This window comes from Oncorhynchus keta, chromosome 23 (genome assembly GCF_023373465.1).
Source record: "Oncorhynchus keta strain PuntledgeMale-10-30-2019 chromosome 23, Oket_V2, whole genome shotgun sequence".
Lineage (NCBI taxonomy): Eukaryota > Metazoa > Chordata > Actinopteri > Salmoniformes > Salmonidae > Oncorhynchus > Oncorhynchus keta.
In genome coordinates, this window is record NC_068443.1 from 1,820,226 (window position 1) to 1,832,758 (window position 12,533).

At 47.6% G+C, this 12,533-nt stretch overlaps 1 protein-coding gene across 1 annotated transcript in view; it reads left to right on the forward strand.

Annotated features, from left to right (window-relative positions):
- LOC127910874 (vesicle-associated membrane protein-associated protein A-like) overlaps positions 1–11,880 on the forward strand; it is a 29,131-nt gene extending 17,251 nt beyond the window's left edge. Inside the window, exons 2-6 of the mRNA XM_052475954.1 lie at positions 50–202; positions 2,554–2,657; positions 3,882–3,962; positions 6,163–6,405; positions 9,419–11,880. Of these exons, the coding sequence (XP_052331914.1) occupies positions 50–202; positions 2,554–2,657; positions 3,882–3,962; positions 6,163–6,405; positions 9,419–9,595 (758 nt within the window). The 3' untranslated portion in view covers positions 9,596–11,880. The remainder of the gene's footprint in view (positions 1–49; positions 203–2,553; positions 2,658–3,881; positions 3,963–6,162; positions 6,406–9,418) is intronic.
- The last annotated feature ends 653 nt before the right edge of the window (positions 11,881–12,533 follow it).

Here is a 12,533-nt window from a genome sequence, read left to right on the forward strand (position 1 = left end):
CTCTCCCCCTCTGCCTCCCTCTCTCCCCCTCTGTCTCTCCCCCTGCCAGGTCCCTTCACTGAAGTCGTCACCACCAACCTGAAGCTGAAGAACCCGTCTGATAGAAGAGTATGTTTCAAAGTGAAGACCACAGCTCCCAAGAGATATTGTGTACGGCCCAACAGCGGCATCATCGATGTAAGTGCTACCGTCACCATCTCTGGTAAGTCCAATAACTAGGGGTGGGAACGTTTTTTAAAAATGTATAACCTTAATGTTTAGAAAAATCCCTGACGGGCGACACTAATAATTTTTTAAAAATCCCTCAAAAATATACATTTAAAATCCCAGCTGGCTCGCTGCTCTTTTTCTTTGCTGCTGTGTGTGTGTGTGTGTGTGTGTGTGTGTGTGTGTGTGTGTGTGTGTGTGTGTGTGTGTGTGTGTGTGTGTGTGTGTGTGTGTGTGTGTGTGTAGCTTAGTGGTTACAGGAGAGGGGGGGCGGCAGGTAGACTAGCGGTTAGAGTAGAGTGGGGGGCGGCAGGTAGCCTAGCGGTTAGAGTGGGGGGGGGTAGGTAGACTAGCGGTTAGAGTGGGGGCGGCCTTGGCAGGAACTAGCCTAGTGGTTAGAGTGGGGGGGAGCAGGTAGCCTAGCGGTTAGTGGGGGCGGCAGGTAGCCTAGCGGTTAGAGTGGGCAGGCGGGTAGCCTGGCGGCTAGAGTGTCACACTCGTGGATGTTGTTTTGCTGCTGCCTTGGCAACAGGAACTAATGGGGATCAATAATAAACCCCAGGAAGAGTAGCTGCTGCCTTGGCAGGAACTAATGGGGATCCATAATAAACCCCAGGAAGAGTAGCTGCTGCCTTGGCAGGAACTAATGGGGATCCATGATAAACCCCAGGAAGAGTAGCTGCTGCCTTGGCAGGAACTAATGGGGATCCATGATAAACCCAAGAAAGAGTAGCTGCTGACTTGGCAGGAACTAATGGGGATCCATAATAAACCCCAGGAAGAGTAGCTGCTGTCTTGGCAGGAACTCATGGGGATTCATAATAAACCCCAGGAAGAGTAGGTGCTGCCTTGGCAGGAACTAATGGGGATCCATGATAAACCCAAGAAAGAGTAGCTGCTGACTTGGCAGGAACTAATGGGGATCCATAATAAACCCCAGGAAGAGTAGCTGCTGTCTTGGCAGGAACTCATGGGGATTCATAATAAACCCCAGGAAGAGTAGGTGCTGCCTTGGCAGGAACTAATGGGGATCCATAATAAACCCCAGGAAGAGTAGCTGCTGCCTTGGCAGGAACTAATGGGGATCCATGATAAACCCCAGGAAGAGTAGCTGCTGTCTTGGCAGGAAATAATGGGGATCCATAATAAACCCCAGGAAGAGCAGCTGCTGCCTTGGCAGGAACTAATGGGGATCCATGATAAACCCCAGGAAGAGTAGCTGCTGCCTTGGCAGGAACTAACGGGGATCCATAATAAACCCCAAGGAGAGTAGCTGCTGCCTTGGCAGGAAATAATGGGGATCCATAATAAACCCCAGGAAGAGCAGCTGCTGCCTTGGCAGGAACTAATGGGGATCCATGATAAACCCCAGGAAGAGTAGCTGCTGCCTTGGCAGGAACTAACGGGGATCCATAATAAACCCCAAGGAGAGTAGCTGCTGCCTTGGCAGGAACTAATGGGGATCCATAATAAACCCCAGGAAGAGTAGCTGCTGCCTTGGCAGGAACTAATGGGGATCCATAATAAACCCCAGGAAGAGGAGCTGCTGCCTTGGCAGGAACTAATGGGGATCCATAATAAACCCCAGGAAGAGTAGCTGCTGCCTTGGCAGGAACTAATGGGGATCCATAATAAACCCCAGGAAGAGTAGCTGCTGCCTTGGCAGGAACTAATGGGGATCCATAATAAACCCCAGGAAGAGTAGCTGCTGCCTTGGCAGGAACTAATGGGGATCCATAATAAACCCCAGGAAGAGGATCTGCTGCCTTGGCAGGAACTAATGTGGATCCATAATAAACCCCATGAAGAGTATCTTCTGCCTTGGCAGGAACTAATGGGGATCCATAATAAACCCCAGGAAGAGTAGCTGCTGTCTTGACAGGAACTAATGGGGATCCATAATAAACCCCAGGAAGAGTAGCTGCTGCCTTGGCAGGAACTAATGGGGATCCATAATAAACCCCAGGAAGAGTAGCTGCTGCCTTGACAGGAACTAATGGGGATCCATAATAAACCCCAGGAAGAGTAGCTGCTGCCTTGACAGGAACTAATGGGGATCAATAATAAACCCCAGGAAGAGTAGCTGCTGCCTTGACAGGAACTAATGGGGATCCATAATAAAGACAAGTACAAATTCTGATCGTAGGAGCCTTTGTTTTATAATTTTGTTTTATAATTTATTTTACTTGTCCATTTGGCCAGCTTTAGTCTCTAGCTTTTATTTAGATCCTCGTTACAGTAGTTGAAATAAACTAAATTTAAGACTTATCGCGAAAAATCAAGAACTCTGTTTTTCGCTGACGTGTGTGTGTGAGTGTGTGACAGTTTGTTTTGAATCTATTACAGTAATGCTCCAGCCCTTCGACTACGACCCCAACGAGAAGAGCAAACACAAGTTCATGGTCCAGAGTATCTTTGCTCCTCCTAATGTGGCTGAGATGGATGCAATGGTGAGTAATTCTACCTTACTGTCATCTACATCTGACCCTACGAGGTCTGGACTACTGCTGCTTTTCTGTTTCCGCCTTCTGTATCCACCTGGCGTCCTGTAGAGGGCAGCAACAGTCATGGTGGTTAATTCCCCTCTCGTCCAGTAGAGGGCAGCAACAGTCATGGTGGTTAATTCCCTGGTGTCCCAGGTGTAAATCTATTCCTGATTACAAGGGAAGAAGGGAAAATAAATAAGGTATTGGAACTGGCTTTGATGTCACACCCCATTGTATTATCTGTGACTAAACCCAGTCATGGTGGTTAATTCCCCTCTCGTCCAGTAGAGGGCAGCAACAGAGTCATGGTGGTTTTCCCCTCTCGTCCAGTAGAGGGCAGCAACAGTCATGGTGGTTTTCCCCTCTCGTCCAGTAGAGGGCAGCAACAGTCATGGTGGTTTTCCCCTCTCGTCCAGTAGAGGGCAGCAACAGAGTCATGGTGGTTAATTCCCCTCTCGTCCAGTAGAGGGCAGCAACAGTCATGGTGGTTAATTCCCCTCTCGTCCAGTAGAGGGCAGCAACAGAGTCATGGTGGTTAATTCCCCTCTCGTCCAGTAGAGGGCAGCAACAGAGTCATGGTGGTTAATTCCCCTCTCGTCCAGTAGAGGGCAGCAACAGAGTCATGGTGGTTAATTCCCCTCTCGTCCAGTAGAGGGCAGCAACAGTCATGGTGGTTAATTCCCCTCTCGTCCAGTAGAGGGCAGCAACAGAGTCATGGTGGTTAATTCCCCTCTCGTCCAGTAGAGGGCAGCAACAGAGTCATGGTGGTTAATTCCCCTCTCGTCCAGTAGAGGGCAGCAACAGTCATGGTGGTTAATTCCCCTCTCGTCCAGTAGAGGGCAGCAACAGTCATGGTATTTTTCCCCCTGTCAAAACCAAGCCCGTTCTCTGAATCTCTCTCTAATACTACAGTTAGCGCTGGTGTTGATCTCCTCACAGAACATCACAGTGACGACAAGTACAGGAAAGATATCTACAGAGTTTTAGTGTTTGGCTTAGAGCTGAATAGTTGAATAATGATGTGATAGTTCGTTGCCAGATTTTTCCTCCACCCGCCGTGTGTGTGTGTGTGTGTGTGTGTGTGTGTGTGTGTGTGTGTGTGTGTGAGATGGTGTGTTAGTGTCTATGGAGTCCAGCTGCTAGTAGTTTAGTCTGATGAATAACATGTATTCCTCACTTCTCCTCCAGTGGAAAGATGTGAAACCCAATGACCTCATGGATTCCAAGCTGAGATGTGTATTCGACCTGCCTTCTGAAAACAATGAAGTGGTAAGTTGGAGGAGCATCAGCAGGACTTATGTGGGGAGGGGCCTGTGGGGAGGGGCCTGTGGGGAGGGGGAGGGGCCTGTGGGGAGGGGCCTGTGGGGAGGGGCAGGGGCCTGTGGGGAGGGGCAGGGGCCTGTGGGGAGGGGCCTGCGGGAGGGGAGGGGCCTGTGGGGAGGGGCCTGTGGGGAGGGGCCTGCGGGGAGGGGCCTGTGGGGAGGGGGAGGGGCCTGCAGAGAGTGGGAGGGGGAAGCTAAAGTCAAAGGACAACAGGTTTGTGAGGGGGGAGACTGGTCTGGGTTCTGAGGTAGGTACTACTGCTGTACTGGAGTTTGTCCAATAGGAAAAGCACATTCTCCTTTTCTGTTTGCAAACATTTTGCTACGTCATCCCCTTGGTCAGGACAGGAGAAAGGCTAGTGCAGCAGAGTGGACCGGACAACAAGCTGTCCTCCCTGTGAACTCTCGTGTGTCTCCCCATCCCTTGTCCTTCACTGTGAACTCTCGTGTGTGTGTCCCCATCCCTTGTCCTTCACTGTGAACTCTCGTGTGTGTGTCCCCATCCCTTGTCCTTCACTGTGAACTCTCGTGTGTGTCCCCATCCCTTGTCCTTCACTGTGAACTCTCGTGTGTGTGTCCCATCCCTTGTCCTTCACTGTGAACTCTCGTGTGTGTGTCCCCATCCCTTGTCCTTCACTGTGAACTCTCGTGTGTGTGTCCCCATCCCTTGTCCTTCACTGTGAACTCTCGTGTGTGTGTCCCCATCCCTTGTCCTTCACTGTGAACTCTCGTGTGTGTCTCCCCATCCCTTGTCCTTCACTGTGAACTCTTGTGTGTGTGTCCCCATCCCTTGTCCTTCACTGTGAACTCTCGTGTGTGTCCCCATCCCTTGTCCTTCACTGTGAACTCTCGTGTGTGTCTCCCCATCCCTTGTCCTTCACTGTGAACTCTCGTGTGTGTCTCCCCATCCCTTGTCCTTCACTGTGAACTCTCGTGTGTGTCTCCCCATCCCTTGTCCTTCACTGTGACATGTCGTTGACTGTTCACGGACTAAACCCACATCTCACCGTCTCTCTAAGCATCAGATAAAACACGTACTGTTTGAACCCCACTCTCTCTCTAAGCATCAGATAAAACACGTACTGTTTGAACCCCACTCTCTCTAAGCATCAGATAAAACACGTACTGTTTGAACCCCACTCTCTCTCTAAGCATCAGATAAAACACGTACTGTTTGAACCCCACTCTCTCTCTAAGCATCAGATAAAACACGTACTGTTTGAACCCCACTCTCTCTAAGCATCAGATAAAACACGTACTGTTTGAACCCCACTCTCTCTCTAAGCATCAGATAAAACACGTACTGTTTGAACCCCACTCTCTCTCTAAGCATCAGATAAAACACGTACTGTTTGAACCCCACTCTCTCTCTAAGCATCAGATAAAACACGTACTGTTTGAACCCCACTCTCTCTCTAAGCATCAGATAAAACACGTACTGTTTGAACCCCACTCTCTCTCTCAGCATCAGATAAAACACATACTGTTTGAACCCCACTCTCTCTCTCAGCATCAGATAAAACACATACTGTTTGAACCCCACTCTCTCTCTAAGCATCAGATAAAACACGTACTGTTTGAACCCCACTCTCTCTCTCAGCATCAGATAAAACACGTACTGTTTGAACCCCACTCTCTCTCAGCATCAGATAAAACACGTACTGTTTGAACCCCACTCTCTTTCTAAGCATCAGATAAAACACGTACTGTTTGAACCCCTCTCTCTCTAAGCATCAGATAAAACACATACTGTTTGAACCCCACTCTCTCTCTAAGCATCAGATAAAACACGTACTGTTTGAACCCCACTCTCTCTCTAAGCATCAGATAAAACGCGTACTGTTTGAACCCCACTCTCTCTCTAAGCATCAGATAAAACACGTACTGTTTGAACCCTGGTCTCCTAACCTCCAGCCCCTAACTGATCTGGGACCAGGCTAAGGACACACTGCTGCTGGGTTTCTGTTTAGTGGTTTCCCCTTAAACGCCTGCCAATGACACCCTATTCCCTATAAACAGTGCACTACTTGTGACCAGAGCCCTTTGAAGTCCTGGTCAGTAGTGCACTTAATATATTAAGGGTGCCATTTGGGATGCTGCGGACTTAGTGGGTTCTCTCTCTCTCTCTCCGTTGTCCTTTTCTCCAGATCGACGTGGAGTTGAGCAGCAACGCGACGGCTCCCGTGCTGAACTCGTCCAAGGCTTCTCCCGTGCTGAACTCGTCCAAGGCTTCTCCCGTGCTGAACTCGTCCAAGGCTTCTCCCGTGCTGACAGCGGCGAAGACCGCCAGCGTCTCGACCAACGGCTCTGAGATGAGGAAACTAACAGAGGAATTCAGGAGACTTCAGGCTGAGATGGACAAGCTGACCGGTGAAAACCGTCAACTCAAGGTCAGGGTTCTCTCTGCTGTAGAGACGGCTTAGAGGTTCGACGTGGTTTCATTGCCCACAACAATACGATTATTAGTCAGGTTGGTATAAAAGAGTTAAATTAAAATCGTGCTTTGCAAGAAGAATCAATTCCCCAATAATCCAGTTGACATGGACACTTCAGGCTACCTGATAAATGCAGAAAATCAACGTTCTCCCACAGCGACCATGTTATTTTTGCGTACCCCATTTGATTCGGAGTTCCACATCTCTGTGTATATAGTGTATCCCCCCTTTCTAATTTTCTAATTTTACTTTTGCATATTTTTTTAAATACTGAATGTTATCAACTCTCCAACCAAAATCTAATATTAGATAAAGGGGAACCTGAGTTTACAAATAACACAAAACACCTATACTTATTTGATTTCATTAACAACGTTATGAAACACCTGAGTGAACAAATAACACAACAATTACACACCTATTATTACACACCTATTATTACACACCTATTTCATTTATTTCATTAACAACGTTATGCACCACCCAATTCCCCTGTGTGAAAAAGTAAATGCCCCCTTACACTCAATAACTGGTTGTGCCACCTTTAACTGCACTGACTAAAACCGACCACTTCCTGGTACTGTATGACCACTTCCTGTAGTTGTTGGATCAGTCTCTCTCAACGCTGTGGAGGGATTTACAGTAGCTGCACTGACTACAACCAACCACTTCCTGGTACTGTATGACCACTTCCTGTAGTTGTTGGATCAGTCTCTCTCAACGCTGTGGAGGAATTTACAGTAGCTGCACTGACTACAACCAACCACTTCCTGGTACTGTATGACCACTTCCTGTAGTTGTTGGATCAGTCTCTCACATCGCTGTGGAGGAATTTACAGTAGCTGCACTGACTACAACCAACCACTTCCTGGTACTGTATGACCACTTCCTGTAGCTGTTGGATCAGTCTCTCTCAACGCTGTGGAGGAATTTACAGTAGCTGCACTGACTACAACCAACCACTTCCTGGTACTGTATGACCACTTCCTGTAGTTGTTGGATCAGTCTCTCACATCGCTGTGGAGGAATTTTGACCCACTCTTCAGAACTGCATTAAGTGAAGAACAGATGTGTGTTTTACGCATGACCTGCTTGTTTCAAGGCCTTTATTTTGCTCATCGCGCTCTAGCGACTCGTTGTGGCGTGCCTGGCGCCTGCAAGCTGACTCCGGTAGTCAGTTGAACGGGTATGGCTGGCTTCCAGTGTGAAGGGGAGTGGTTTGGTGGGTCATGTTTCGGAGGACGCGTGACTTGACCTTCGCTGTTAGCACCGAAGGGTTTTGTCAGATTATGATAAGTGCCAACTAAACAGGGGAACCAGCAGTTAACCTCATAGTCCGCCCCATCCCGCATGCGGTCGCGTTACTACAGCCTCAAGCTCATTACCATAACGCAACGTTAGCGATTTCTAAAAATCGCAAATGAAATTAAATAAATATGCCTGCTCTCAAGCTTATCCTTTTCTTAACAATCCTGTCGTCTCAGATTTTCAAAATATGCTTTAGAACCAGAGAAAATCAATAATTTGTGTAAGAGTGGTGATAGCTAGCTTAGCATTTAGCGTTAGCATTTAGCACGCAACATATTCACAAAAACCAGCAAAGGGATCAAATAAAATAATTTACCTTTGAAGAACTTCAGATGTTTCAATGAGGAGACTCTCAGTTACATAGCAGATGTCCAGTTTTTCCTGAAAGATTCTTGTGTAGGACACAACGTTCCGTTTTGTTACTATGCATTTGGCTACCGAAACTAACCGAAAATTCAGTCACCTACATGTCAAACTTTTTTCCGAATTAACTCCATAATATCGACTGAAACATGGAAAACGTTGTTTGAATCAATCCTCAAGGTGTTTTGTCATATATCTCTTCATTGAAATGCCGTCCCTGGAAGCCTGCATTCTTCTCTGATTCGGATGGAAAAATACTGGTAGCTGACTTTTGCGCACCAATTTCCACGCAGACACCGTGCGGGACACTTGGCAATTGTAGTCTCTTATGGTCAATCTCCTCCAATGATATGCCTACAAATACGTCACAATGCTACAGACACCTTGGGGAAACAAGAGAAAGTGTCCGTTCATTCCTGTCGCATTCACAGCCATATAAGGCGATCATGGAAAACGTAGCCTCAGAAATCCTGTTCATTTCCTGGTCGGTCAAACATCTTGGTTTTGCCTGAAGCATTTGTTCTAGGGCACTCACAGTGAAAATCTTTGCAGTTCTGGAAACGTAAGAGTGTCTTCTTTCCAAAGCTATCAATTCCAAGCATAGTCGAGCATCTTTTCGTGAAAAAATATTGCGCTTAAAACGGGCACGTCTTTTTATCCAAAAATGAAATACTGCCCCTATAGGACTAACAGGTTAAAAGGTTTTCTGTAGAGAACTGTATTCTTGTTTGATAGTTTTTCTTGTTTTTGTGCAGTTTAATATGTGCACCCCTCCCCCCCCCTCTCCCCTCTCTCTCCCCCTCTCTCTCCCTCTCTCTCTCCGCTCTCTCTCTCCCCTCTCTCTCTCTCCTCTCTCTCTCCCCTCTCTCTCTCCCCCTCTCTCTCCCCCACCTCTCTCCTCTCTCTCCCCCACCTCTCTCCTCTCTCTCCCCTGCCCCCTCTCTCTCTCCCCCTCTCTCTCCCCCTCTCTCTCCCCCTCTCTCTCCCCCTCTCTCTCCCCCTCTCTCTCCCCCTCTCTCTTCTCTCTCTTCTCTCTCTTCTCTCTCTCTCTCTCTCTCTCTCTTCTCTCTCCTCTCTCTCCTCTCTCTCCTCTCTCTCCTCTCTCCTCTCTCTCTCTCTCTCCTCTCTCTCTCTCCTCTCTCCTCTCTCTCTCTCTCCTCTCTCCTCTCTCCTCTCTTCTCTCCTCTCTTCTCTCCTCTCTCTCCCTCCCTCTCTCTCTCCCTCCCCTCTCTCTCTCCCTCCCCTCTCTCTCTCCCTCCCCTCTCTCTCTCCCTTCTCCACTTCCTCTCCATCCAAGGACGACGGTGTTAGAATGAGAAGGGCTGCCCAGCGTTCTGACCACATGACATCAAACCAGACGGGCTCCTCCTCCTCCTCCATGATGCAACAGACGACCGCCGCCTCCCTCCCCGCTCTCCTCGTTGTCATAGCAGCCATCTTCATCGGATTCTTCATCGGGAAGTTCATCTTGTAAACTGGAGCTGGCTCTGAAATGACACCTTATTTTCTATTTTGTGCACAATTTTTTTGTTGTTGTTGAGCAGAACCGATAGGGAGTCCCATAGGGGCCTCTGGTTCAAAGTAGGGCACTACATAGGGAATAGGGTGCCATTTCGGACAGCGCGCCCTGGGAGACGCAAGACGCCTGCCGTATCTAATGACAACCCCTCGGCTCCTGAATCAAAAGGCCGAAAGGGTGGAACTGACTAACCAAGAAGGAAAGACTGTGTTGCCGTATCAGAAGCTCTGTCTGCAGCGGCCATGTTGTCTGTCTGTACAGCCCCCCCACTGCCTTTCTACAAGCCTTTACACATGGTTAGTGTAACATGGTTAGTGTAACATGGTTAGTGTAACATGGTTAGTGTAACATGGTTAGTGTAACATGGTTAGTGTAACATGGTTAGTGTAACATGGTTAGTGTAACATGGTTAGTGTAACATGGTTAGTGTAACATGGTTAGTGTAAGGAAGATAACAAAAAAGATGGTTCCGTTTTAGTTTGTTTCTGCTTTGTTTTTGATGGATGGACAGACAGCCTAAGTGCAGGTATGAGATGTACCGAATAGCACCTTAATCCCTGCATAGTACACTACTTCTAATGGTCCTGGTCGACAGTAGTGCACTACCCAAGGAATAGGGTGCCTTTTGGTGGACACACAGGTAGTGGTACACTATCGATCAACACAGAGGACAGTTTATGACGTGCCTAGGCCCTGTTAGAGTACTTTAACGCACCGTTCCTACCTTACGAGGTAAGCATAGCTCCATTAGTGGTTAGACCGGTGAAAAGACCCCCCTATTACTTTACCCAATTCAGATCTGTGATTCCTTCAAGGAAGATGGCTAGGAAGGAACTTATGCATGATGGGTAGGAAGGGAACTTATGCATGATGGGTAGGAAGGAACTTATGCATGATGGGTAGGAAGGGAACTTATGCATGATGGGTAGGAAGGGAACTTATGCATGATGGGTAGGAAGGGAACTTATGCATGATGGGTAGGAAGGGAACTTATGCATGATGGGTAGGAAGGAACTTATGCATGATGGGTAGGAAGGGAACTTATGCATGATGGGTAGGAAGGGAACTTATGCATGATGGGTAGGAAGGGAACTTATGCATGATGGGTAGGAAGGGAACTTATGCATGATGGGTAGGAAGGAACTTATGCATGATGGGTAGGAAGGAACTTATGCATGATGGGTAGGAAGGGAACTTATGCATGATGGGTAGGAAGGAACTTATGCATGATGGGTAGGAAGGAACTTATGCATGATGGGTAGGAAGGAACTTATGCATGATGGGTAGGAAGGAACTTATGCATGATGGGTAGGAAGGAACTTATGCATGATGGGTAGGAAGGAACTTATGCATGATGGGTAGGAAGGAACTTATGCATGATGGGTAGGAAGGAACTTATGCATGATGGGTAGGAAGGAACTTATGCATGATGGGTAGGAAGGAACTTATGCATGATGGGTAGGAAGGGAACTATGCATTTCTTAAGTATTGGAACACGGTCCTAGTCACCATGGGGAGTTGAATAAACCAATCGTCTTCTCTCGCTTTCTCCCTCTTTTTTTTTTTTTTTATTCAAAAAAAAAAAATAGTACTTGAATGTTATGGTAAGTGAAAAACGTTATTTTAATCCTTTTTTTAAGCTAAAAATGAGAACTACTTCTTCCGTTGTCCAAACACAGACCACCTCGCTACTTAATGCAGGATCGCCTCTGATTTAGTCCGTAACAAAATGGTACTCCTATTTCCTGTATAATGTCCTGCTTTTCACCAGCAGGGTGATCTGGTATAAAATAGTGCACTATATGGCTGGATGGATATACGGACGGATAGATGGGGTGTCATTTGGGGCGAAGACGTTGACTACTTGATTTGTTCAGTTTAGTAATTTCTCTACTTTTTCTCTGGGAAATGTTTCTAGTCCATCTTGGACATAGGTCCTTACCTACTTCCTGTCCAATCCTATCCCTACTTCCTGTCCAATCCTATCCCTACTTCCTGTCCAATCCTATCCCTACTTCCTGTCCAATCCTATCCCTACTTCCTGTCCAATCCTATCCCTACTTCCTGTCCAATCCTATCCCTACTTCCTGTCCAATCCTATCCCTGACGATACGAATGCAGACTTTATTATTATTGTTTTTCTCTCATCATATTACACCCCTCCTTACCTTCTGAGGCAAATGTTCTTAACCCCGTCCCTCCCATGGTATTAAGCATTGAAGAAATAAAACTGAAAACAATGTTGGTTTTGATGGCCATCTTCTTGCGGAGTCTCTTCAAATGTACAAGTCATACATCACAATGTAGCCGACATCTTTGTTTGCTGACGAATATCTAGATGAATATTGTTAATTGTTTGCAAATACAAACATCTATTCACCGGACCTGGCTCGGCCTTCTGCCCCGAGGCTAATTGACCGGACCTGGCTCGGCCTTCTGCCCCGAGGCTAATTGACCGGACTTGGCTCGGCCTTGTCCCCCGAGGCTAATTGACCGGACCTGGCTCGGCCTTGTCCCCCGAGGCTAATTGACCGGACCTAGCTCGGCCTTGTCCCCGAGGCTAATTGACCGGACCTGGCTCGGCCTTCTGCCCCGAGGCTAATTGACCGGACTTGGCTCGGCCTTGTCCCCCGAGGCTAATTGACCGGACCTGGCTCGGCCTTGTCCCCCGAGGCTAATTGACCGGACCTAGCTCGGCCTTGTCCCCCGAGGCTAATTGACCGGACCTAGCTCGGCCTTGTCCCCCGAGGCTAATTGCTACATACAGTGCATTTGAAAGGTTTTCAGACCCCTTTTTCCACATTTTGTTACGTTAAAGCCTGATTCTAAAATTGATATTTCGCTCATCAATCTACACACAATACCTCATGATGTTTGGCTGGGGTTGGCCGTC